A 24,672-nucleotide genomic window follows, 5' to 3' on the forward strand; every position below is an offset into this window, starting at 1 on the left:
GAATGACAAAGGTTGAGTTACATTGTTTATTGGCCGAGAGCGCAGATTTTGAGGCGCAGTCGATGCGTGCGCGCATGCGCACGTGTGTGTGCGCAATAACAGAGAGGCCTGTAATGCCGTCACATGGGAGTTTCCAAAGGGACCGGCCCCTCGCCAAATTCATGTCAGTGCTCGAATTTACTGCCAAGCACGCGGTCCGCACCTCCTCCCCCGCTCCTCTTCATCCCCCCGAAGCGCTTTTCTTCTTCTCTTTGCTCTCGCCGATCAAGTAGCCTGTAACGCAAACAGGCTGTGGGCGCGAGGCGTCAGGGATTTCGGAAAAACCTTCTCGGTTTCCTGCGCACCCTGTCAAGGCAATTAATAATTAATAGGCGATGGTTATGAACCAGGTGTGGCTGCGCACACAATAGTGGCTTCAATATGAAATGTTTTGGAGGCACACTTCTTTGAATTTAGCAGATGTGTGTATTTAAAAATGATATGGTTAAAAATATTCGTCTAATTTATTCGAAATAGAACTCTTAGGTTGTATGGTTCCATAAAGACACTTTAAAGGGTTTTTGGAGTACCAAAAATTGTGCAGAACATAGCACACTTATTTTTAAGTGTGTACAGCATTAATACACAATACAACTGTTCACCAGCTGTTTATAACATGAATACAAGTTAACTGTTACATCATGACATGTCAGGAACTATATATTTTAACTGGCGGTTAATGCTTCATGGCAATGTTTTTATGAAAACTCTATATAATGCCACTTAAACCAATGCTTTTTGTGAATATGCATTGCTCAGTTGGTACAGCACTGCATTTGCAACGCAAAGGTCACAAGTTGGATTCACAGGGAACATCCTTCCTGTAAAAGAAATGTATACTGTAGATTAAATGCACTTTAAGTCACTTTTGATAAAAGCGTCTGCTAAATGCATAAATGTAAGCATCATGCTTGCAAAATTACATAATACAGCAACATTATTCTAAAATCCAACAGATATTTTCTCTCTCCCTCCCAAATTGTTTATTTTATGTAGCTCGTAAAAAATAATAACCCTTTGTCTGGTTATTTTGTTTGCTCATAATGCGCAATTTAATTGATTTAAATACACACATGGTGGCTTATTTGGCAACCGTTCCTCGCCTAAAATCCGAATTCCACACAGGGGCATATAAACAGCAGGGAGAAGCCTTGTGCTATTGACTTTGCTGCTGTAAACCGGTGCGTTTGCTCGCTGGGGTACGAGCGGAGTGATGAATGTGCGAGTGTGTGTGTGCAGGGCCACGGTCAGCAGACTGCGCTGCTCGGGCAAGACCAAGAAAAATAGCCTCCTGGGAGCGGAAAACCAGAGAGAAATGCAGAAAGCAGGAAAACGGTTTATGAATCGAGGGAATCTTTCTAGCAGCTGGTCTTTTAAGATGGGCCACATGTTTTGGGGGCTCTGGGTTACCCCAAAAACACCTCAGGTTGAGTGTTCTTGGGCTTCAAACGAAATGCCTGTAACCGCATCGTCAGTGGATGGATTTTTCCAGAAATATCCATCAGAGGGATCCAACACTATGGAACAAAAACGTCTGGGAAGTTGAAATGCTATTTCAGTTGTCTTTTTAAGTTTGAAATCCCTCGGAGTAAGTGAACACACCCCGCAGAGAGCAAAACATGGTTGAGCTTTTAGGAACCGAGGGGGCCCTGACGGGTCAAAGTGTCAGCTTGGGTTTAGTGTTTGAACAATGAGAGCTTTTATTTGTCTTTTCTGCTGGATACCGGCCCTCGGGCTGTTGGAACAGGGCTTGGATTAGGTTTACGGATGCGGTGGCGCTCAGAAAGATTACGAGCGAAAATTTCAATGACTTTTAAAATACATAAATTCTCTTTACTCATTATACTCTTTATAAAACCATTTTACCGTACTTCAAAACCCTTTTACTACCTTTTTAAAAATAAAGAGCAAATGCATGAACCATTTTTTCTTTCCAAAGAACACTCTAAATGGGTTATTTTCAATCCAGCATTGAAAGGGGACAAACCAATCCATTTGGTTAAAATATCCAGAAAATTATTATATTTGCCCCAACAATGGGTTAAAGGTACAGTGTGTAATTTTTAGAAGGATCTCTTGACAAAAATGCAAAATAATATACAAAATCAGGGCTGTATAAAGATCTTTTTATATGGAACCGTTATGTTTTTATTACCTTAGAATGAGACGTTTTTATCTACATACACCAAGGGTCCCCTTTCTGTGGAAGTCTCCATTTTGTTACGCCATGTTTCTACAGAAGCCCTTAATGGACAAACTTTTTTTACTAAGTTGTCTCCAGCGATAACATATTTTTCTGGTGGCGGCTACCGTAGCTTCTCTATGCGTTTCAAAAGTGAGGGGTGAGCAGTGGACTGAGCCGATGGTTGCAATTCGCAACCTCACCACTAGATGCTGCTAAAATTTACACACTGCACCTTTAAAACAATCAAGCATTAGTTAACGGCCGGGTTCGTCCCTTTTTGACCAAACCCTGGGTTGATAACAACCCACTTTTCTTATCTTACAGTAGTTGCTATTTGTTTCTCAACGTTATTACTTCATCTTAACTGTGAATTTATTTATTTTTATGATGGTATGGAAACATAAATTTAACCTTTAGGTTAAGGATTTACAATAAAACCTAACCATATATATGAGAAAAGAAACAGTACAATATACAAACAGTTTTACGTTGAATAGCTTGCCTGTGCAAAAGATGTAGTTCCTGAAATGTGAGTCCGGAATTTGGTTTATTGTGAAACACGGAGATCCAAGGTAAGCAAGGACGGAGGCTTTTGTGTATTCCGACTATCTTGAGCTATCACATCTGCTCCCCTACCTCTCTCTCTCTCTCTCTCTGGCTTGTAATCATCTGAGAGCAGTAGAGATTGTGCCAGTGGCTTCTCCTCCACATGACCGTGTTTATAGACGCGGTCTCAAGGTTGCTGCCCCTGACGCGCATTTGCACACATAACGGCCATAAACGCTCCGTGCACACAGAAACCGCTTGGGGAGAGAGAATAAAACTGAGCAGGCAAAAAAGCGAGGTCTTACTTTCCCCTCGTGGGATGAAAGTGTTAGGACACAAATCTTTTTAAACTGCGTGCGGCTCGGAACGGTCGGGTAACATTCCTGTGGGGTAATTAGTCGCAGTGTGTACGGGGGCATGAAATTGGAGGGTGCACTCAGATTTGTCGATAGCTAAATGCGCTTGGACCGTGCAGTGCAGAAAATACAGGCTGTCTCACGCACATAGTTGTTTACGCCAACATGAACTCAAAATTGACCCTAATAACTTCAAAAATAAGTTTCTTGTGTGCAAAATTAATTGATGCATGATTTTTTTAAATGTAGAAAATTTTGGGCAAAATTAAAAAATGTTCATTCATGTTTTTTGCTTCGCCTCTGAAGCAATTTTTCTATTATGGTGACGTCAGAAATCCCTCATGTTCAACCCCTGCCAGCAAACAACCTGATTATGGTCCAGTAAATGGTTCACTGTTATCCCATTCTCTACTGAAAAATACAGCAAAGACCAGCATAAGCTGGTAGCTGGTTTTAGCTGGTATAATATGGCAGTAGCCGGTCAAGGCTTGTCCTTCCAGCCTAGCAAAGCTGGTTAAGCTGTTGGGCCAGCCGGTCTTCCAGCATATCCAGCTTAAAAAGTGAGCAAAACACAGCTAGACCAGCTTGCTACACCAGCAAAAACCAGCTAAAACCAACCTGGGAGATCAGCTAAAACCAGCTCACCAGCTTATGCTGGTCTTAGCTGGATTTTTCAGTAGGGAAATAACATCACTAACTACTTTTCCTTGTTGAATATTATTGCAAATATATCTTCTGCATTTATGTTTATACATTTTGCATCCAAGCTGTACATTTTATTAGTATATCCTCCCTCGAAACCCTACTGAAAAATCCAGCTAAGAAAAGTATAAGCTGGTGTGCTGGTTTTAGCTGGTCTCCCAGCTTGGTTTTAGCTGGTGTAGCAAGCTGGTCTAGCTGTGTTATGATCACTTTTTAAGCTGGTATAGTTGGACTTAGCTGGTCAGGCTGGAAGACCAGTTGACCCACCAGCTTACCAGCTTGGCCAGGCTGGGAAGATCAGCTACTGCAACCTTAAACCAGCAAAAACCAGCTACCAGCTTATTATGCTGGTCTTTGCTGGATTTTTTAGTAGGCAACCCTTGGATCCAACACAATCTTTTATGGGAATTTGTACATATTTTATCTAATTCGTACACTATAAAAAATTTTTGTTGATTCAACTCGGATTTACAAGTCATTTCAACTTACTATTATTTATCTTGACTAGAGATGAGTTGTTTTAACTACAGGTGAGTTGTTATAACTTATAAAATGAAGTTAACTTTTCTCAACTATATTGTATAAGTTTTGACAACTCATCTCTGTTGACATGACTTGTAAATTGATTTAACAAACATTTTTAAGGCAGCAAAGTATTTTTTACAGTGTACGCATTTTATCTAATTCGTACGCATTTTATCTAATTCGTACGCATTTTATCTCATTCGTACGCATTTTATCTCATTCGTACGTATTTTATCTCATTCGTACGTATTTTATCTCATTCGTATGTATTTTATCTCATTCGTATGTATTTTATCTAATTCTTATGTATTTTATCTAATTCGTACGTATTTTATCTCATTCGTACGTATTTTATCTCATTCGTATGTATTTTATCTCATTTGTACGTTTTAGTATGATTTGCCTTCGCCCCTGCGACATTGGGATATGGGGTTAGGGGTGGCGCTTTATTGTTGCTTTTTTCCAGTAATCATACGGTTTTTGTACGAATTAATACAAAATGTATACTAGATTGGATTATTGGATCCTTTATTCGCATACGTTTGCACATGATGATAAATGTGAAGAATCGCAAGCGATCTAAAATGATGTGCAGGTGGATATCGAGTGTGTGTGCATGTTTGTGTGATAACCCTGATTTATAGCTGTTGCTGGAGGCGTCGCAACCTGAAACCAGACTAGCGTGTGTTCTCTATCGCTTTGGCTGTGCGCCCGCGTCCTTGTTCCAGCTCGCCACCGCTCACGCCTTCGAGCTACGACCGCTGCCAGCGTCTGACTGCATGGACAGATGGCAAGATCACGGTTACCTACTGGAGAGCCCAACTCCTACACAATCCACCAGTGTGTGTGAATGTGTGAGATAACAGAGCGAACTAAAGGACACCTTAATGGGTAGACTCTTAAAAATAAAGGTGCTAATCATTTTTGGTTTTTTGAAGAACTTTTGACTGAAAGGTTCTTTGTGGAACCAAATTTGGTTCTTCTAAGGCATCGCTCTGAAAAACCACCTTTATTCGTAAGAATGCAGGCTACTTCATCTTTACACTTCATGCACATAAGCACACACATGGATATTTGTGCGATTTTACATAAAGGTAAAAATACATAATTAGTAGTTTTGGAACAACATAAGCATGAGTAAATGATCGAAATCGGGTAAACTAATCCTTTAACGTGTTTGTTTATGAGGAGAATTGCCTTGCTCGGAAACATGTGTTTGACAGGTGATGATCTCCAGGAAAGAACTGATTCGCAAGAGAGAGAGAGAAAGCAAGCAACATCTGTTACCATTCACGCCACGCGTGCAACCAACCCACACACGCAAACACGCTGATACTCAAACAGGAACTCATACATAGGGATGAGAATCGTAAGGAATGTAATGATTCTGGTGCAGAGATCGCAATTTCACTAAACTATTCTGGTTCATTGAAGATTCTTTTAGAAGTTTCAAGGGAACAACCATCACCCTTACAACTGGTCCCAGCTGCATACTAAACAAAAACACTTAAAATAAAGGTTTCAGAAAGGTTGAGTAGTATGGTTTCTTAAAGAACCTTTAACATCCACAGAGCCGTTCTGTTGCACAAAAGCTTCTTTGTAGGTCAGAAAGAAATGGTTCTTGTACGAACCTACAATTGAAAGGTTCTTTGGGGAACCAAAAATGATGGATCTATGGCCTTGCGGCAAACCACCCATTCTGACAGTCACTAACATGCAGAATTGTCATTGAGCATGTTTAGATTATAAAAAAAGATATTAAAATAACCTATCATGTGGTTATGCTTGTTTTAAAGGGATAGTTCACCCCAAAATAAAAATTCTGTCATCATTTATTCACCCTCATGTTGTTCAAAACCTGTATGAGTTTCTTTATTCTGCTGAACACAAATGAAGATATTTTGATAAATGATGGTAGCACAGTTGACAATATCTGATTTCCATAGTATTTGTTTTTCCTACTATGGAAGTCAGTGGGTACAGTCAACTACATCATTTATCAAAATATCTTCTTTTGTGTTCAACAGAGGAGAAAATCTCATACAGGTTTGTAACAATTTGAGGGTAATGACAACATTTTTAGTTTGGGGTGACGTTGAGAATGATTTCTTACCTTGTTAACCTCAACTTTTTTTCTGTAACCGAGAGGTTCAATAAAGGTTCTTTATGGAACCATACAGCCCGACAAAGAACCAATTAGGAATCTTTATTTTTAAACACGTAGCCTACTTGCATCTAAAAAGTCAACCATGTCCCCTTGTTTTTGTATTCCTATGTGCATTCTCTTAAAAATATCCGTGCGGCTCTCACCAGCCCCCACTTGCCAGCACGCACACACTCGAGGGCAGCAATATCCTCGCCGAGATCGCGCTGAGCTATTAGAGCGCGCCGCCAGGGCCCCGAGAGACCGGCGCTCTCTGATTTCCTTTCGCAGCGCAGAATAATGCAATCCTTTCAGCCTGCCTCCCTCTCTCTCACTCTCTCTCTCTCGCTCACTCTGAGAGCCGCATGCGGCGCTCTGAAAGGCCCTTCGCAGAATTAATTAGTGTAGAGGTTACCTAATCCGCCAGAGAGCGTTTTTCCTGCCTGCCCTCGAACCAGAAATGCGCGTTTCCACGCCAAACCCGTCTCGGAGATGGGTAAAGCACCGGCCCCGGGAACACGCGCACACACAACCTTCCGACAGCTGCATTAAAGCGGATGCCCAGTTTGCCCCCGAGTTCAAATACACCCTGCGCTTCGCTTGCTGGGTGACACTGTGCCACTTCACAAAATCAGAAGGCTATACGCCACATTACACTCTTGTTGTAGCTTTTGTAGATGTAAACGGAAGCCTTATAGTTTTGTTTGGTGATGCAGATTTCAACGTTATGCAGATTTAGCAGCTATTGCAGCTACAAAAATGTAGCTACAAGTTACCTCAAACGGTTCGCTAATCGCAGGTCAAACAGCTGCGAGCTTATATGTAGGCCCCACAGTCGCCTCTAGCTATTCAAACGTGAATTTGCTGCATTTAGTTAATTGCATTTAACGCTTTTATTGCAATGCAAGCACGTGTTGCAAAGTTAGCTATGCCACAAGGTGCAGTTTACCAGAAATCATTTTTAATTTCTTCCATGGCCGTCAAAATCATTATATGTGGGTGGGACAAGACCCACTGTCCAATGATTTTGGACCCACTCACCTTTTCTCTAATTTAGCACATATGTCTGTGCACTAAATAATCCATTCCACTAAAGGAATGCCCTTATAAATTAAACTCCGTTCCGCGTTTTAGCTACAGCCTTGACTTTCACGCTGCTGCTTCTTCAAATCCATTCCACTTGCCTCATTTAGAGTCTTATGCTGTTTTCACACCAGCCGCGGTAGAGGCGTCAAGCGCATGTGATATGTTAAGTCAATGTGAAGACGTGTTGACGCGCATCTGGAGATCTCCCGCGAATGGCGCGAATGGCGCAAATTGAGTGTTGCCACGGGAAACGCGCAAGTTGAACTTTGGCATAAAAATGCGCCACGTTAACCAATCAGGAGCTTGCTCTAGTAGTGACATGATTACATGAAGTGAGCGGAGTCGCAGAAGCCCCTCCCATGACGCAAATTTCCGTGTGAATGTCTCAATGACGAGAATGAAGCTTGGAAACTCAAAATGTTCAAGCGGCAAACTAGACGCGGTAGACGCAAATTTGATGCCTCAAGCGCGGCTGGTGTAAACCCATAAATATGTTTACCTCTGCTACGGCAGTTCATTGGAACGAATGCGTCAAATAGAGCTGCCATCTTGAAACAGGGGAGCCCTGCATCATCGTCATTGTAAGCAATAGTTTAACGGAAATAAAATCACTATAAATCGTCATGAATGCGATTTTCTAGGTTTTGTTTGGTTCGTTCCAACAGTCAGACATGTATTTCACATTAAGTCCGGAGAAAATTTAAAGTTTTGATATTATGAAAATCTACTTTTTTCTAACTATAATGCATAGTGCAACAGTCCGGCATCGTCTATGAATTCGAAGTAAGTGGACACGCCCTTAATTAAGGATTAATTTAATTTAAACGGATGAGTAAGAAAAATTCACCCCCCTCACAGTTGCCATTAAAGATTACATGGCAAAATTAGCTATAAAGATTAAAAACACCTTTTGAACCAGGCTGTAAACATTATTTACTACAGTAAAGTTGGTCATTTTAACATGGGGGTTTATGGGAATTTACTCTCTTTTGGAGCCTGCCTCTAGCGGCCAGTCGATGAATTGCAGTTTAGGTCACTTCCGTATCGGCTTCGTCAGAGAGATCGGAAGGTTGCCCCTCCTTAAGAATCCATATGATTAAACTCCATTTCATGCTGCAACAGTTCAAGGTAAACAATTTTTTACGATATAAAAGCAGTTGTTTAATTAAAAGCCACACGAATACAAAAATGTGGCATTTACTTCAGACGGTCAATGACCCATCTACATTTTTTGGGATTCCGAGGCCGATAACTTCTTATTTAATTAATTAAGTTATTTATTTTATCGTTATAAAATGTGACATATAATAAAAGCTAAAATATAAATTAAGCTTTGATGAATTGTTGAAATTGAAATTCTGTAGCTAAATTAATAGCGCATTGTTTTAGCAGCGCAAAGCTCACGAGTTCAGTCCTGATGAAGTGTCGGCCTACAGACTGAATGCACTGTAAATTGCTTCGGATAAGAGTGCCTGCCAAATGCATAAATGTAATGTAAATGTAAACGAAATCATATTTCGGCATAACACGGAAAATAGACCTGCTAGTGGCGGAGCAGTCCGTCAACTGAAGCCGTGTCAAGGCCGTCACTTGCAGTGTGTAGAGTTCAGTAACGTTAGTTAATTATAATGGAAGCGATCTTGTTTCTTCTGGTGGTAGTGACGCATCACTCACGTCCAGTAGACACTAGTCTCTCTCTCTCTCTCTCTCTCTCTCTCTCTCTCTCTCTCTCTCTCTCTCTCTCTCTCTCTCTCTCTCTCAATTTACGCGCTAAAAAAACTGTCTCGTCAATGTCAGAGCTCTCTCCGATAGATAAAGAGGGGATTAACCATCGTAACACAGAACCGGGGAGGGGGAGGGAGGGAGTAATTACCAAGCCTAATGTAATTTAATTGTTTTTTAATTAGATGGCCACATTTCTTCCCAGTAGTCCAGCGTTCAGCACGCGTGGCGGCGTACGGCTATATCCGCAATAACTCCTAAATTATATTGCGCGCAACATTTGACGCCTCACAGAGCCAGAAATAGCCAAGTGGGACCGTATGGTTGAAGAGATTTTTACCCATATTTATTTACAAGCACAATGCTTTTAATTTCTTTAAAAAAACGTAAATTATGAGGCCCAGTGGCCAGAACAGTGTTTTTGTCTAATAAAGTTTATATGGAATTAACCAATAAGTGCAAAGAGGTCTCTACATATAGCCGCCCCTCACCTCTGTCCTCTAGCTCTCTAGGTTTCGGCTAATATCCCAAAATGCTTTATTTCATATTTGAGTACATGTTAACTCGTGAATTTGTTTATTTGTTTGGTTTAATATCTTCCTCAAAATTCTACCGGAAACCGGTTAAAAATGAATAATACATTTATAAATACATTGTTTCAGCTTTAACATCTGAGACTAAAAGGTTGGAAACCTTTAATCAAATACTAAATTGCCTATGTCTAAAGTAGGCACTGTCTACAGTTAATAAATTAGCGCTGGGTGATATAGGCCTATCTACATAATTTTGGGATAAATAGATACATAGGACAGTCTATTTTTACATGCAAGTAAAAGTCTCATGTGAGTAAGATATAATGAAATATATTACTTGGCGATTCGTGTTTTAGTGGTAATTAATTGTAGGCTAATTTATTTATTTATTTTCTATAGTTTTTCCATCTCATAGCCTCCATTTCCTAATTAGGTTGCGAAATAATATGCACATACTCAGTACATAGATTTCCAGCTTTTAACCACAAGTATAAGCACATTTTAATCACTGATAGTGACTAACAAATTCACAGTCAGTTTATCTTAACAAAGACAACCAATCGTGACCACTCTGAAACGGGGGCATTAAACTTCTCAATGGGTAATTACCCGGGGTGATTAAAATCTACACCTCTTCAATTCAACCCCTCAGACTACACATTCTGATAAACAACCAACAAATACACATAACTCGACATGTGTTAACCGAAGAATAAAAATAAGCGTGCCAATATTTACACCTTTTTATATCGTTTAAAACTTGTTTGATGCCATGTTTTCTGTGAATTTTATAAATAATTTTTATTTCTAGCAAATGCATTTCGATTTTATTTTGTGACTATTATCTTAATGGACAAAACATGCATCGCAACCTACTCTTGATCACACAGCTTATTTTTCACAATAATCCAAAAGCCTATGGAAAATTCCATGGACTTTTTGCAGAGGGAACCCAAATGAACCCAACTTCCGGGTTAGCCTACAAAAATACGTCATCGGTACAGCTCTTTATTGCATTAAAGTTATGGAAAGTTAACAGAGCCAATAATGTCCTCACTCTTATCAGGCAGACAAACGCTTCCCTCACTTCAGCCTCAGGCCTCTAATATCCGGTGACTCAGTCTTCATTTCCTGTTTTGTCCAGCGGTACAGGATGTGACCATCGTACGTTGTATAGGGACTCATCTGATGGCAAGAGTCGTTATGGAATTAAGGTCTTAATTCTTGATTATAGCAATAAACCAAGAGGCTTAATGATCCAATTCATTTTTGTGCATCAATTAAAAACGAGCAGCTCTTTTAACGCCAATGTGAAACAGTGTTCGTTACTCTTTTATATTCATTTAGGCATTTTAAAGAGGATGTTTAAAAAGAGATGAAATTATGTAATAATGTTTACTAATAAACCAGGAAAAATTAGGTGTGTAAATATGGAAGAGCACAAGACGTACAAGATCTTTTATTGCCATTTATTTAAAGGAACTTTTTTTGGTAAAATATAAATACAAATGATAGCGTATGTAATTACAAAGTCCAAACACTGCTCGAAAAACAATAATAACACACGTCAGAAACATGTTACTGAAATAGTCAACCCATTATTTACATTTTCAAGCACGTCTTTGCCTAACAAAGCGTCAGATTAGTATTTTACAATTACTTTAATATTTTACAAAGAAACGGCACATTAAAATTTCTTCATTCCTACTCATAAATAAGTGACTGTAGTCGAAGCAAAAGCTTGCGTACGGAGTACGAACTTTGTAGTTTAGAGTTTAACACTGAGACTGGAAAATCCCAAACGGGTTACTAGTTGACATCATAAAAACGTCTTGCAATGAAATCACTGATGAAGTGCGCTAAAGTGGCTTCACGGATAAAGTGAAGTGGCCTCTTCGGCCTAGGTGACCACAGGGCTGCTTCAACCTCAATGTGGACATCACGATTAAAACCCAGATCCAAACCCAAATACATATTTACACCAGTTCTCTGAACATCCATTTATAAAAAAAACCTGACCAAACAAGACATAAAAGGCAGCGTATACATATACATATATATATTTATATTTTATATATATATATTTATATCTATATATAATACACACAAATAAAATACAGTGACTATTTATATATAGTTATATTCCTATTTAGAAAACATCTCTTTTATATGAAAGAGTGTCATGTTTCGAGCATGGCTTCGTATCTCCAAGTTAGAGACGGCAGTCCAAATCTCGAGTCCTCTTTCTCTATTTGCAGAATGTACACTATGTACAAATTTGCATTAAGATGTCCTGAAACCTTCTTGCAGCCAAACATATCCAGTCCAAAAATGTCTTTAACGGTCAAGAAAAGTCCCAGAACATCCTCGTCCTTTACTTCTAGTGCTCCTCGTGTCTGTCCGAGGTTGCGTCGTGTTTGTGCGTGCAAAAGTTCATGAACGAGGTTTGGATGCTGGCTCCCAGCGGTCGTCCAAGCATTCGACCGATGACCCTAACAGCGCCACCAGCTCAGCACTGATTTCCACCAGATCCAAGAGTTCCTTGCTGTCAGGCATAAATCCCTCGAGCTCCTCTGGACAAGAGAAGAGCTGACTTAGAGACGCCTGCTTGTAGAACTCTGCCTCGGCTATCGTCACCACCTCGATGTGCGTGAACGTGGCGCGGAACGTTCTGGCAGACATCTTCAGGCGCTTTAGCACATCTGAGAGCAGCAGCCAGTTTCTCGGTCTGAGGGAAAGAATTCGAGAGAAGGGGAATTAATTAGATTAGAGGTTTCTGGATTTTTGTTGGCTATAATCTAAGGAAAGCATCACTATTTTTTAATCATGGAAGCTTTGGTTAGATACTTGAATTAAGAGAAATCTGAGCTAGCCTGATCTCACAAAAATGTGTATGTATTTTACGAGCTGGATAATTTAAAGTGAATCATACAAAAAGGTACGATTATCATAAAAAAAAACAATAACGAAACCCCACCCCTAACCCCAACATCACAGGGGCAAAAGCAAATCATACAAAAATGTACAAATGTGGTCGTACGAATTAATACAAATTAGCCAACTTTATAAAATACGTACGAATTGCCATAAGACAGCGTTACGCCATCACATAGCTATCACATTTTTTTACCACAACGTTTCAGGGGCAAAAGCAAATCATACAAAAAGTTGGCTAATTCAAATTCATAATCATAATAAAATGTACGATTATCATAAAAAAAACAATAACAAAACCCCACCCTAACTTATTAGTCACCTCGTAAAAAAATTTACGAATTGCCATGAGATGGTGTTGCGCTATCACATAGTAACGCTCTTATACTACCGACACCAATCTAGCGTTGCAATTTATGATTTACTTTAGGTATTTGTACGTATTTTCCATGTTGGCTAATTCAAAGTGAATCATAGAAAAATGTATGATGGTCATAAAAAACTATAACGAAACCCCACCTTTAACCCCAACATAAAAGGGGCAAAAGCAAATCATACAAAAATGTATAAATGTGGTCATACTAATTAATACGAATTAGCCACCTTGTAAAAAAATTTACGAATTGCCATGAAACGGCATTGAACTATCACATAGTAACATTCTTATAATACCCATAACAGGCTAGCATTGCCATTTATGATTCACTTTAGGTCTTTGTACGTATTGGATAATTTAAAGTGAATCATAAAAAAAGTACGATTATCATAAAAACAATAACAAAACCCCAACCTAACCCCAACATCACAGGGCCAAAAGCAAATCATACAAAAATGTACGAATGTGGTCGTACGAAATAATACAAATTAGACACTTCGTAAAATACGTACGAATTGCCATGAGACGGTGATACGCTATCACATAATAGCGCTCTTACAATACCTACAACAACCTAGCATTGCCATTTATGATTCACTTTAGGTCTTCTGGACATTTTATTCATAAAACAAGTTTAGAAAATAGGCATAGCAAGCCAAATTCAAATTTGGCTGCCTGCATGAGCACTCCATCTCAAAGTTGCACACTGCACACTAATTCATATATTGCAGCTAGCACAAGACAAAACAAAAACACGCTCATACGCAAGTATGCACACCACGTCTACAGCTTGCCCTTGTGTAGAAACACATACAGACGATTAGACGAAATTTCACAAAGATTTTCAAGGCCTAAACTTGCACGAAAACACAATGGGCTATGCAGTCTTAAAAAAAGAGCCAGACCGAGCCTGTCAGACACACACCCGCACACACACCGCGGAAAGCAGTAACAGGCAGCGCTCAATCGATGACACTTGAGGCGGTCTGCGGCTCTCGCGGAGCGCTGAACCCTGAATGGAGTGGGTGAGGGAAAAGAGAGAGAGAGGGAGGAAGAGCAGGCGAGCGAGGAGGGGGAGGAAATGTGAGGAGAGCAGAAAGCCATTAATACTGCATCAGCCAGCAGTGCCGAGCGAGAGCGAGGACGGGGGAGGGGAAGGCAGCCGAGAGACAAGCGCAGACTGAAGATTATACACAACAGTGAGCGCGGCAGCTGAGCCTGGGAGCGGGTTGGTGTGTGGAGGGGGGGTTTGGAGAGAGAGCGGAGCGCGATACCGGTCGAGCTAGAGTCTGTGTGGGAGGTAATTAGCTGTGTCTGTTTAGCAGCATGTCACTAGACTGTCTCTCTCTCTCCGTTTCTCTGCTGTTTAAACGCAACGGGCCTCGCATCTTCGTTGACACTAAACTAACATCGTGACTGGCTGTCGCTCTACGCCCGACGTGAAGTTCCCTGGGGAAACACCTGGCGCAGGTACAACGAAATCTTGCATGGCAGGTCAAAGCTAACGTACGTCAATTTGACAACAGTGTGAAATTGACGATACTAATAATGATCAAAAAATGCCAACCTTTTGTTTGTAATTTTTGTTTTTATCGGTTCTTTTAGTTTGACTGTTATTAGCGGCATGGTAGTCTCTTAACTTTCCGTTTACCAAATACAATTAAATCAATGCAGAATCAATGCTAATTCGTACGTATTTTGAATTCGATTTTTCGAAATTTCCATATTTGTACCCTTTTTTATGATTTGCCCTTGCCCCCTGTGACTTTGGGTTTGGGGGATGGGTTAGTGGTGGGGTTTCGTACCTCTTTTATGTTAATCGTATGTTTTTATAGCCAATTCATAAAATACGTACGAATTCTCGTGAGATCAGGCCAGCTGAATTGCTTTGGATCTTCTGATAACGTTTAAATTACGACAAACGATTACCAATGTCCAGAATTTCCATTTATATTAGATTTTTTTTTCAAGCAAATCAACTGTGGATTGTACGATTATATGGTAACGATGAAACTTTGACAAATGATTCTCAATGCCTCTATGGCTAGATTTTAAATTTACAAAAATCTGTATGAACCGATACAACACAGCAAAGTAAAACCAACAATCTAACAATGTTCAAACTTTTTACAAACTTCTCCGATTCATAAATTTAGCAAAAAACAACAGAAATAGTATATTAATAATTTCCTGTCAGTCACGATCTACAGATCTTTCACCTGAAAAGGATTTCAACACCCATGACATTTATGCCGAGATGTCTTTTGCCCTAAAGAAAAGTAGTCTGACATACAAGTTCAAAGGTGGTGTTATGTTCTTACCCTTGTGAGACAGAAATCTGGATGTTGTAGCACGGCAACAGTGGTCGGTCGGAGAATTCAAACTCGAACACTTCTCTCTGTTCGTCCTCGTCTTCGCCGGGTCCCGGGGGGTTGGCCAGGATATCGTAACCAGACGAGTCGTCGGCAGCTTCTGTTAGTTAGAGAGAGACGATGATCGATTAGAAACCTGAGACAATGTGTGAATTATGAAACCGCACCAGGGCGCACACACTTTCCTATCTATTTTTCGTTCTCCCTCCCTCTCGCACTCGCAGGTGTTTTTGAGAGCTTCCAATGGATTTTGTTCCTAATATATCCCCACGGATTCCCTTTTCACCCGCCCTCCCTCTTCCAGAGAGATTCACGCCGAGACATGCTCGTCCGAAGCACGTCACACGCCGTTCTCCTAACGCTCTCTCTCCTATTTGCACTCTCTTCCATTAAGCGGCACCGCGGGAGGAGTCGCGCGTGTGCGTGTCGAAGCACTTCAGTCATTTGCGAGGGCTGGCAGAACTGCTCGAGCCTCGGAGCGAAACGAGGACAAACGGAGGCGCCTCTCTACCTCTATCCCTCACTCCCTGGCTCGTTTGAACAATTTGGGTTGTCCGAGGTGGCACGTCAATGGCGCAGCCTCCCAAAAATAGCTGCACGGCTCCCCTCCACACCTCCCTTCTCTCTCGGCATTGTTATTCCAGGAATCCGAGGGAAAATGTGCAGTAGCACGGGGTTTGTTTTCGGCCAGCTGGAGTCAGGCCCGCTCACACACACACAGAGAGAGAGCGATCTGCTGATATATGGCAGCCAGGGGAACTCTCGATACGCAGCTAGAATTCGTTAAGAGAGGGAAAAAATGAGCAATAAAAAATGCTGCTACCCATTTTTGCCCCATGGTGCCAAACCTACCACCCAGAGGACGGGTAAAATCTTTAAAGTAAACATCAGAGAGAGAGAGAGAGGGAGAGAGAGAGAGCACGCACACACGGCTGTTATTTATTTATTTTTCGTTTTTAGATCAATGGCCATCTACAAACATTGACGGTTCCCTTAGCGATTTACCTCCAGGCCTATACCTATCTGTCTTTCTCTCTCCGTCTGTCTTTGTGCTTGACTCTCAGCGATATTTCTTTGCCTTTCCTTCATCTGTTACTCTGGGACTGCGTTTCTGTGAGAAAGTGTGTGCGTGTGTGTTCGAGCGTTACTCACCGCACACTGCGCTGCCGTAAAATTCCCAGTACACACCAGGGTCATCGTCCGCTCTGCCCTGCAGGTCGGCAAAGTAATCTAGAGAGAGAGAGAGAGAGAGAGAGAGAGAGAGAGAGAGAGAGAGAGAGAGAGAGAGAGAGAGAGAGAGAGAGAGAGAATATATCAGTGATGTAAACAGGAAGTAGCTGGATGAGCTGATAGAAATGTTGACGGATACAGATTGAAGATCTTTTATTATGAAAATCAACAATGATGTTGATGTTAAGAAGGTATACGGCAGTGGCGGCCGGTGACTTTTTTTCTAGGGCGCATGATGCGAAGTTCGACACAACATGTATGTAGCCCGTCATGTGTGTGGTTTGTAATTATAAAATATGTGTTCGGCGCGTCGAGTGATCATATGTGCATCGCGCGTCGTGTCAAAATAAGTGCCTGCCGCAGACGCGTCTAAAGGGTTTATGATAAAAGACACGCGCGCGTTTGTCAGATACTCGCATAATCTCAAGCGTAATCAGAGTTTACTGTTAAGGGAGTGTCTTGCGTGTATTTTGTGAACGCGAACTCTTTTATCAGTTTGACGCATGTGCAGCAGGCACTTATTTTGACAAAACACATGATGCACATGGTTCACATAATGCAACAAACGCATATTTTGAAAACACGAGACAAACATGAAACTCCGAATACATATTTTGAATTTGCGCCCCTCGGATAAGCAGTCACGAGCCGCCACTGGTATACGGTCTGGTGTTCGAATTCGAAAGCTAAGCTTATACTGCTTATATTGACAATACAGATACAAATGCCAATAACTAAGAACACATTCCCATTACGTATACCGCAGGACAGGCGTTTACACTACTAAAATAAACTAATTTTAGGCTTAACAACATTAATGTTGACCAGTGGTGCAACCAGACCACAGGATATCAAGAAAAAAATTCACGTCTACAAAACACAAGAGGATCTGACATTGTGCAAGCGCTTGTGGTTGCGTGCTCAGATGCAACTTGGCCCGGCGTGGTGCTGCTAGCGGCTACAGCAACCGCATTTGCCAGCGCAGCCATTAATGATTCTACCCAGAAATCGAGTGAGCGAGCGAGACAGGGAGAGAGAGAAGGCTCTTGATTAGAAGTCTCCCACAGAGGGAAAACAAATTTGGGGAGGGTCTCTAAATCAGCGCAGCAGACAGCAGAACGGGACATGCCTACTGATTTACACACCCACACAGACACACAAGATGCTGCCCTGTGCGTCCAGGCCCGAGCGCTCTACGGTCTCACAAACTCATGCATAATCAAACACACACAGTCAGTGTGAACCTCTACCATGTGACTGTGCTGCCCTTTAACTGGCCGCCTTAAAGCTAACACACACACTTAGCTCTGGAGGTGAAAGTACTCTCGACTACCGTCAAGAACGAACGCAGGCTGTGTACAAATTGTTTGCGTTGTCCTCTAGTTTGAGCTCCAAAACTTTCGGACCATTAATCAAGCTGTGCCTTGAAAAACACAACGAAGGCCACGGATGGAGAGAAAGTTAAGTTCGGGCGAGATAGGAAAGGGCGTTTGTAAATGCCAAGTCTCATCTTCACATGCATCAAACACATCCCATCCATCCATATGACGCTTTAATACTTCACAAACTTAATTTGAACAATTTTAAGGTAACGCGTATACAATTGTGTCATTATAATAAGTGTCAATTAAACCAATCAAGAAAAATCTCAGATCACAGTTTGTTCCAGGCCCACATTACTGTTCCAATAATACAAAAAAAAGATTGTGTGAGACAACCTGCACACCCTTCGAAACAGGCGCACAACGCCTGAAAACAAATAAAGACAAGCGCAGACAGACGCACACACATAATCTCCTTTTGGGAAAAGCTGATTTGCCGGTGCTAGAGGCTTCTCCTCTGCTCCAGCTGTTGCTTAGTAACCAGATAGCCAAGCGGAGCCGTGGAGCCGAACCCTCTGCTGCTACGGGAGGGGAATTGTAGGGATGAAGGCGGAAGAGGGGAAGAGTGCTCTTACCGGACAAAAAACACTCCATTATGTCGCTGTGGGTCATCTTCAGCAGGCTGCGGCCCGAGTAGGTAGCTAGAGTTGGATCGGCGCCGTACGACAGCAACAGTCGTACTACGTCCAAATGGTCGTTTTCCACAGCGTCGTGGAGAGGCCTGTCGGAAGAGACATTTACTTGTTTATTACAGGCAGACATAACAAATTTTAGAGACATTTGCGTAATATTTAATTGTGAGTGCGATACTTTAATTTTAATTTTAAGTGAAACTGAATATCGAGCGGAAATGCACCTCATCCAATAAATTTAATTTGATCAAATTGTATTATTTTACTGGTTAATTTTTCAGTAAGACTTATCTTGTGAAAATAAAATACTTTCTTTTAGTCTTTTAAGACACCATTAATAAAATAAAATAAAAACGTTACTTTGTTTACCATTTTGTAAAGTTTCTAAAAAAAATTTATTCAGTTCAATTATTCAATTTGTCCGTAATTACCTTAATCTTATCTGATCCTATTGGCCAATAACACAGTCATTAAAACCAGTCAGTGTCATTCATCTCTCAGACAGGCATCAGAACGCTAAATGAAATTGGATTTTTAAGTGCATACCGAAGACACGGATCTCATGCGCTTAATCTGCTCTCTGCGCGGTAATTATCCAAGCTAAGATTCTCGGCCTCTTCTGTTGTTGTAAAGCCATTATTAGCAACATATAATTACTGAAAACGGCTGTGCGCGCGTCAGCACGTGCGCGCACGTGTAATTATCGCAGCCGCGGAGACACGGACGCGCTCTCAAGTGCATTATGACGAAAGCGCAGGAAGTCATGGAAACGAGTCGATCCAAAGGGCAGTTTGGCTTTGGCTTAATAAGTGTGAGTGTGTGTGTGCGCGTGGGTACCTGGTGCCGTCTTGCGCGCTGCAGTTGATTTCGGCCCCGTGCTCCAGTAAGTGTTGCACGATGGAGAGCCAGCCGCGGGAACAGGCCTCGTGGAGCGCGCAGTAACCAGCATTATCACGATGATTCACGTCACACACTTTATTCTCCAGACAGTACAAAACCACATCCTACAGCGAGAGAGAGAAAGAGAGAGGTGAGTAGTTTCTATGGTGCAGAGAGGAATGAAATTCATTAGACACCATTAAAGGAGCGCAGAGAGAGAGAGAGAGAGAGAGAGAGAGAGAGAGAGAGAGAGAGAGAGAGAAATCTGCCCAGAGCTGATTATTGATGTGTGAGGTATCAGGGGTTTCACTGTTGAATCCTGCCTCGAGCCTGCTGTTCACTTTTCATATACGACACGTCTGACACAACCAAGAGAAGTGTGTGCGTGTTTGTTTGTGTGTAAAAATGATTTGGAAAAAAATAGAAAAATGCTGATTGCCAAGAAGTTGTTCTTAATTATACCATTATATTTCAATACATAGGCTCAAAACATTATTTTCTCACACACATCTCTTGTTTTTACTTCAGAAGACATTACTTTTTAAGGGGGCATTTCACAAGGCTTTTTTAAAATGTAATATAAATCTTTGGTGTCCCCAGCGTACGTATGTGAAGTTTTTGCTCAATAAACCATATAGATAATTTATTATAGCATGTTAAAATTGCCACTTTGTAGTTGTGAGCAAAAATGTGCAGTTTTCATTTGTCCTTTAAAATGCAAACGAGCTAGATAGTGCAGATTAAGGGGCGGTATTATCCCCTTTTGACATTACAAGTGGGAGTCAAATTTCAATTACCTATTTTTTTACATTCTTGCAAAGAATGGTTTACCAAAAATAAGTTACTGGGTTGTTCTTTTTTACATTTTCTAAGTTGATACAAGCACTGGGGACCCAATTATAGCACTTAAACATGGAAAGAGCAGATTTTCATTATATGTAGAAGTATAAGCCATTAATATACATAACATAATAGTGAATAGATAAGCTGAAGCAAAACTGAAGTACTTTAATATTAAATATTGACAAGTTGAAGAACAACTGTTTACCATAATAATAATAGTTATGTAGCCTATACTGCATTTTTTTTTTTAAATTTGGGCAATTAATTTAAAACACAGGTGCAAACAGAAAACGTTCAATTTTTTTTTAAACCACCATTGTACTGACAGACCTTGCGCAATTAATAAGAGACGACTTTTGTCAACTCGAGATATGAAGAAACTCCCTCATCCATCACTGCAGCCGACCCCTCATGCGTGCGGCAACAAAAACAAACGGGCTCTCTCGCGCGCACACACAGGCGCAGATGGGTTTGAGAGGGGAGGGCTGGTGGCCGCTCGACTCTCAGGCGAATGAGGGCATTAGGATTCAGTAGGCGTAGAGCTCGCACTTCAACCCTGGCAGCGTCTCAGAGAGCTCATTCAACCCCTCCCCCCTACGGTGGTACGACCCGCGCCGCTGCCAGCAGCTCTGCCTCGCGCTTCCCGCCGGCTCCGTATCCAGGATACGGCATGCTGCTGGCAGCGTTTCAAAAAAACGAGCCGTTAGCGGCGGCGCCGAGCCGTTAACGAGCCCAAACGGGAAACTCTCGCTCCGCGGTGGACGGGAGGTGCAGGCCGAAACACACGGTAAGAAAAACACGCACGCACACACCTACCACGCTCAATTACCGAGAGCGAGCCGCGGTTGAGGAGAATTTCTCAATTTCCATCGCCTCATTCCCTTCCCAGTGAGGTCTCCCTCTCTCCCGCCTCTGGGAGTTCCTCAGCTGGAATATTTGGGAGTTACATTAAACAGACAATAAAAGCTGTGTTATACAGTCGAGCGAGAAGATTCTGCGTTATTTCTCCTCAGAACTCCTCGTTGCTGTGCGTTTTCTCCACAGCTGTCTCTAGCAAAAACGGCTGCAATCAGTGTCGTTTCAGACATTTAACCCTTTCATGACTATTTCCACAAAACAACTCCAGACTGAATCTGACATGCAACGTTCAACCATTTTAACCACAACCTCAAAGCCTAGTCAACCCAATCCACATAATAAAAATAAAAGAAGTAAGAACTACAACTCGGAGCAAGACAAAAACGAGAAAGGGAAGCTTTCCAAAAGCAGACCTGAACTGCAACCATTCTTCTCTGTAGTCAGATTCTGTAGGTCTAGTCATTAGTTTAAGACTCACAAAACCTGTTTCCAGTCTAAACAAGCCTTCAATTTCTCAAGCGTTCAACAATTCTAAAAAAACAAGATCTGAGGCATTCAGGAAAGTAATTATATTTCATAAACATAATTGACACAATTTCTATAATTCGAAGACTATGATATATATTCTAAAACTCCATATAAACTGCTTAGGTAAATGAGGTCTACATTCAGATATACATGATAAAGGTTCTAGAATTCTGAGGTAAATTATAAAACATTTTAGAATTTCAAGGTAAATGATAAATGGTATTGGAATTCCGAGGTAAATTATAAAGGGTCCTAGAATTCTGAGGTAAACGATAAAGGGTCCTACAATTCTGAGGCAAATTATAAAGCGTTGTAGAATTCCGAGGTCAATGATAAAAGGTTCTAGAATTCTGAGGCACATCATAAAGCGCTCTAGAATTCCGAGGTCAATGATAAAGGGTTCTAGAATTCCGAGGTTAATGATAAAGGGTTCTAGAATTCTGAGGTAAACGATAAAGGGTTCTACAAATCTGAGGCAATAATAAAGCGCTCTACAATTTTGAGGTAAATGATAATTGGTTCTAGAATTCCGAAATCAATGGTAAAGGGTTTTCTAGAATTCTGAGGAAATTATAAGCGTTTTAGAATACAGATGTAAATGATAATTGGTACTGGAATTCCGAAGTCAATTATAAAGGGTTCTAGAATTCTGCGGCAAATTATAAAGCGTTTTAGAATACCACAGTAAATGATAATTGGTTCTGGAATTCCGAGGTCAATGATAAAGGGTTCTAGAATTCTAAGGTAGACGACAAAGGATTCTAATATTCTACAGCTGGAGTGCTAGAAATCTAAAGTAGCTGATAAAGTTCGGGTTGAATTTTGTGAATTTCTTTCGAGTCTGACCGGGAGAGCATTGGCTTAATGATCCTTTGGCTACACACAGCGCTGACGAATGTTCTAATTTTACACACAACTCGGGGAAAAAAACAGCCTTCAGACTGAACAGACGTCACATCGCTTTGGAAAGTGAGAGTCGGGACAGAAAGACAAAAACGACAGTGAAAGAGCAAAAAAATATGAAAGATAGAGCAGGAAATGAGAATGGGAGCGAGAGAGAAACTCCCTCGTGTGGTTTTTAATTGAGAAAGAGGCAGGACTTGAGTGGGAGTCTTGATAACACAGGGAAAAGGGTTGAGGTGGCCTCCTTAGAAGAAGTGCATCATTAACGCATCAGGAATTTTCCTTGACAGCCGGCCAGGGCAGGACTGAGCGTGTGCGTGTGAGATTTCTCATTTAATGTTTAACGCAATCTTACACATCTGTCTTTATCAGTCAGGCTTTATTACGCAAGCTGCCGAGTGTTTTTGTCAGTATACCTGCATAAATCTGCATTGCTGCTACTTATGGAAAGAAAACGAGTATTATCTTAGAAATAAAACTAGTTAGAATTGCATGCGTTTTAAACAAATGTGAAAACCAATTAAACACACGCTAAATAGATGAGTGTGAATGTGTGTGGTTTTGTCTTGCATAGCCAGACCTTTGACTAGAGGCGTAAGTGCAGTTTATTGTGGCCAAGAACCGCCCACCTTGATAGGAAGAAATACACAGATTTTTGGATGGCTTTATCTAAGAAAGATTTGCTTCCACTTTAAGATTATTTCAACTTCAGTGGAGCTCATTGTTTCCCTTGTTTACCATGTAAATGTGACTATTTCCAGGTGGACTGATAAAAAATAAACATGGCCCCCAGAACCACTCAATCAGATTTAAGATTGCCAGATCAAGAAAGCACTTGCCAGTTTTGTGTGCAATATACATCAGACGGTCAAAGATCAAACAGTGGGCGACCAATGATCGTGTGGTTTGAGGCTTAGACTATGTGTGATATAACTGCCGTCAGTCTGAGAGCTGAAGATCTGTATCCTGCTATTTGCCGGGCTTGGCAGACGGTGACAAAACAGGGTGTGTCCGACACACACGCCTCACTGGCTGTGACCCTGCACGCACAATTGCACTTTCTGCTAGTTGCAAACATCTTTTCACTTTATATTGGTTTTATATTTAAAAATATGCAAATCGCAGATATACAGAGAAAGAAGTTAGATCAGGTGAACAGATGCCACTGGGTTATTTAAGGTCACAGGCTGTGCTTTGTGGTCGGCGCCTACATCAAAAGATCCGCTTGCGCAGAAGAGCGCCGAACGGATGGAATCTTTTGTAAGCAGCCTTGAACGGACAGTCTGATCAGCGGACACGCTCAGGCAGTCAACTGTGGAAAACACGCCGGTTTTTCCACTTGAGCCTGGTTAATGCATGAGATGCAGGCCAAAATGACTCAATCGCACACGCAGGACTGCTCAAAGGGGCCCACGAGTTTCATCAAGCCAGGAGCGCTTTGTTTTGAAGGTGCGCGCGCATGAGAAAATGGAAATGACTGCGAGGGAGCGCGCAAGGCTACGTGCTATTTGCGTGTTTACAGCAGTTGCGCTGGGACCGAGATGGAGTGCCACGTTTGAGTGTGTGAACTCTCGCTCCCCTGACTTTGACACGCACACACGGAGCAGCTGGTGAGGTCCGTGTTGAAAGGTTCGGCTGTGCAGTCATGTCATATTTTAGAACTCTGGCAGCGCTACGGAGCTGCTCATAGCTTAACACACAAACGCATGGCGCTGGCAGCTCACCGCTCGTAGCTTATCTCTCGCACACACACAGCGAGAGCAGCTTCCTGTATGAACCAGGAGCACAGGGGGTGAAACCAAATCGCAAGACTAGAAAAACAAGCCGCTGTCGGCTGAAAAAAAACACACAGACAGACGGAAGGTCTGTACCCACCTGCTAAGGGCCAATGCGAGGGC

General features: G+C 41.5%; 1 protein-coding gene across 5 annotated transcripts in view; it reads right to left on the reverse strand.

Moving 5' to 3' along the window:
• Positions 1–11,291: 11,291 nt before the first annotated feature.
• bcor (BCL6 corepressor) overlaps positions 11,292–24,672 on the reverse strand; it is a 43,220-nt gene continuing 29,839 nt past the window's right edge. For all 5 annotated transcript variants that reach the window (XM_073861859.1, XM_055216605.2, XM_055216604.2 and 2 more), the window contains 5 exons: positions 19,601–19,767; positions 18,707–18,852; positions 16,672–16,749; positions 15,469–15,619; positions 11,292–12,565 (listed from right to left, as the gene is read on the reverse strand). In XM_073861859.1, coding sequence (XP_073717960.1) covers positions 12,271–12,565; positions 15,469–15,619; positions 16,672–16,749; positions 18,707–18,852; positions 19,601–19,767 — 837 coding nt within the window. In that variant the 3' untranslated portion in view covers positions 11,292–12,270. The remainder of the gene's footprint in view (positions 12,566–15,468; positions 15,620–16,671; positions 16,750–18,706; positions 18,853–19,600; positions 19,768–24,672) is intronic.

This window comes from Misgurnus anguillicaudatus, chromosome 23, assembly GCF_027580225.2.
Source record: "Misgurnus anguillicaudatus chromosome 23, ASM2758022v2, whole genome shotgun sequence".
NCBI classification, from domain to species: Eukaryota; Metazoa; Chordata; class Actinopteri; order Cypriniformes; family Cobitidae; genus Misgurnus; species Misgurnus anguillicaudatus.